At 49.6% G+C, this 2,439-nt stretch overlaps 1 protein-coding gene across 1 annotated transcript; it reads left to right on the top strand.

Moving 5' to 3' along the window:
• Positions 1 to 310: 310 nt before the first annotated feature.
• Positions 311 to 1,749, top strand: LOC123407528. Its single transcript, XM_045100687.1, has 2 exons — positions 311 to 1,291; positions 1,381 to 1,749. The coding sequence occupies exon 1, from the start codon at positions 621 to 623 to the stop codon at positions 1,257 to 1,259; it is 639 nt and encodes a 212-aa protein (XP_044956622.1). The 5' UTR covers positions 311 to 620; the 3' UTR covers positions 1,260 to 1,291; positions 1,381 to 1,749.
• The last annotated feature ends 690 nt before the right edge of the window (positions 1,750 to 2,439 follow it).

The following is a 2,439-nucleotide window of genomic DNA, read 5'->3' as shown; positions in this document are numbered from 1 at the left end:
CCAAAATGGAGATAGATACATTCTGGAATACATCGTACTCAACAGAAATACACTACTATTGTAATGAATAGTAATGATGTTGCAAAATTGATGTTCAAGTGAAAACTTGAATTGTATGGACCTCAAATTAAATGAGATGGTCTTGTATCAAGTTGCAAGATAGTTCAGCAAAGTGAATTAATATTTTGAGAGAGAAAATTAATCTCAATCGTAATGAGATTGTTTTACGAAAGAAGAAAATTCTCAATTGCAAATCAGTATTATAGATGTAGTGAATTTATCTTTGCAAGAGACTAAAAATCTCAAATTGCAAATAGACATAATTAATATCGACACGTGAGAAACGTGAAAATATATAACATCAACTTAGGATCTGGAATACATCGGTACTCAATAGAAAATATAGTATTTAAGACAAATACCATAACACGTGAATGCTAATAAATGGCACTGTTAACATGACCAATTTGTGAAATCCCATAACAAGATGGGAATTGTGGCAAAACTAATCTGGACCACTGTTTAGCCTTGTTTTGCTAATCCCTCCAAATTCAGTGACCTTACTGCAAAATGGCCATAGGGATAAGCTTTTCCCCTTTCCTTCTCCTGTGCGGTTCCTGATGAGGATTACACCTGTAACCGCTCCACCACCTGCACAACGCGTTCGAAGGCAGAGCTGTCGTCGCACTCCCCCTCTCCTCCGTGCGTTCACCGGCTGGTCGCCGACGGGGACACGGCGGTCTTCCAGCGGTGGGACGGATCCCACGAGCCGGCGCTGCTGCATAGGCCCGCAGCCATCTCCGGCAATGGCGGAATGGGTTCGGCGTTGGCGGCGCGAGCCACGCTGTCGGCGGAAGAGAGGAGAGAGGCGGAGCCCAGAGGTGGTGGTGGGGCCGATCCTGTCATGGCACGGGCGGGCGTCCATGGCGCGGGCGGATGCGGACACAGCCCGGCGCGGGCGGCCACGACTCGGTGTGGGCAGGCGCGAGCGCCCATGGTGCGGGCGGACGCGGCCACTGTCCGACGCAAGCAGGCGCGAGCGCCCACAACGCGGACGGGTACGACCACGGCCTCGTGCCGCGCGTGGCTTGGGCGGCACGCACGGCGTGGGCGGCGACACCGACGGGATCTTGCGCTGCTGCCCGTGCAGCGCGGCCGGCGAGCGGCAACACGAGAAGCCTGAGAGGTCAATTCCACATCTGGCTTCCCTGGAGCACAGCCAGGCGGGCAAGATCTCGAGAACCACTCCTCCTCCGTAGGAACGAGCGATCCAAGATCTCGAGGACAAAAGGTACTAACTCCTCATTGCAATTGTTAAATTGGAAAATAGACACCTTGTTCTTGTAGCAGTTTGGTCTTTGCATGATCTTGATATTGTAGACGGATGCTCTCGCTGAGGACGGCTCCAACGTCACACCCAACCACCGATGCAGAACTGCCGCTCGCTGGGTACCACGGACGCGAGACCCGCTCGTGGGGACGGCCTTACCGTGGCTAGCGACGGGGCCGACGGCATCGCTGCAGAGGGCTGGCCAGGGGCGTGGCCTCGAGCGCCGCCGGTCTATGCAGATGCAAGACAAAGGCCACGACTTTTCTTCGGGACATCGTCGCTTTGGTCTCTCCTCGTCTTGCGTCTTGTTGTGAGGCCGATGGGATCGCTCATCCGGGAGCGTGCTGATAATGTATTGAATGGAATCGATAAACAAACAAGAGAGACAACAAATGATTCAACTGTCTCCTTTTCATTGATGATGATGTCTTATATAGGATTACAAAGGATGCCTCCAAGGGGTGTTTGTACAAAGGGACATGAGCAACCGACATGCCAAAAGTAACTGCCTTGGTAATTAAGAAAAGCAAGGATTAACATAATTAACTAATCATAGCAATCGTATGGTCCACAGGAACTCCATCGGACGGCTCACATAGCTCACCTAGATTTACACAGTTATTCCAGTTAACATACTGCTTCGTCAGTTGTCAACGCTATTTTTTATCTCCTCCTAATCTCTCCCTAATATATATATAATATATATATAGTACAAATGCCCATGCGTTACATCGGGCAAAAAAAAACACAACGTGCTTCATGTGCCATTATGCATTATTTTTTATATCCAATAGCAAAAGAATATGTGTGTTGCATCGGGGGACGCCCGTGCTTTTCTTCATAGAAATCACAAACGCTCCTGGTCCTCCACATGCGTAAGTAGATCGGGTAGACCGGAAATCGCAAGCTCCTCCTCGTCCCTTAAAATCGCAAGCTCCTCCTCGTCCCTTGAAACGCCTTGCCAGTGTATCATCTACACACCATGGGTCGTCGGATCGTGGTTGGCTTTCAATCTATAGTAAGAAAGGCGACCGTGGAAATGTATAGTAAAAATGATTTTGTCCATCAAAACATCCATCAGCGTGGCATGGCAGCATCCTTGAAGACAG

The sequence above is a fragment of the Hordeum vulgare genome, chromosome 7H (assembly GCF_904849725.1).
Source record: "Hordeum vulgare subsp. vulgare chromosome 7H, MorexV3_pseudomolecules_assembly, whole genome shotgun sequence".
NCBI lineage: Eukaryota > Viridiplantae > Streptophyta > Magnoliopsida > Poales > Poaceae > Hordeum > Hordeum vulgare.
Note: the sequence above shows the minus strand (reverse complement) of the source record. Positions and strands in the feature narration are given on the sequence as shown.

Excerpts from the sequence above, each read along its gene's own strand:
- LOC123407528 (XM_045100687.1), top strand. The coding sequence starts at position 621 with ATGAGGATTACACCTGTAACCGCTCCACCACCTGCACAACGCGTTCGA.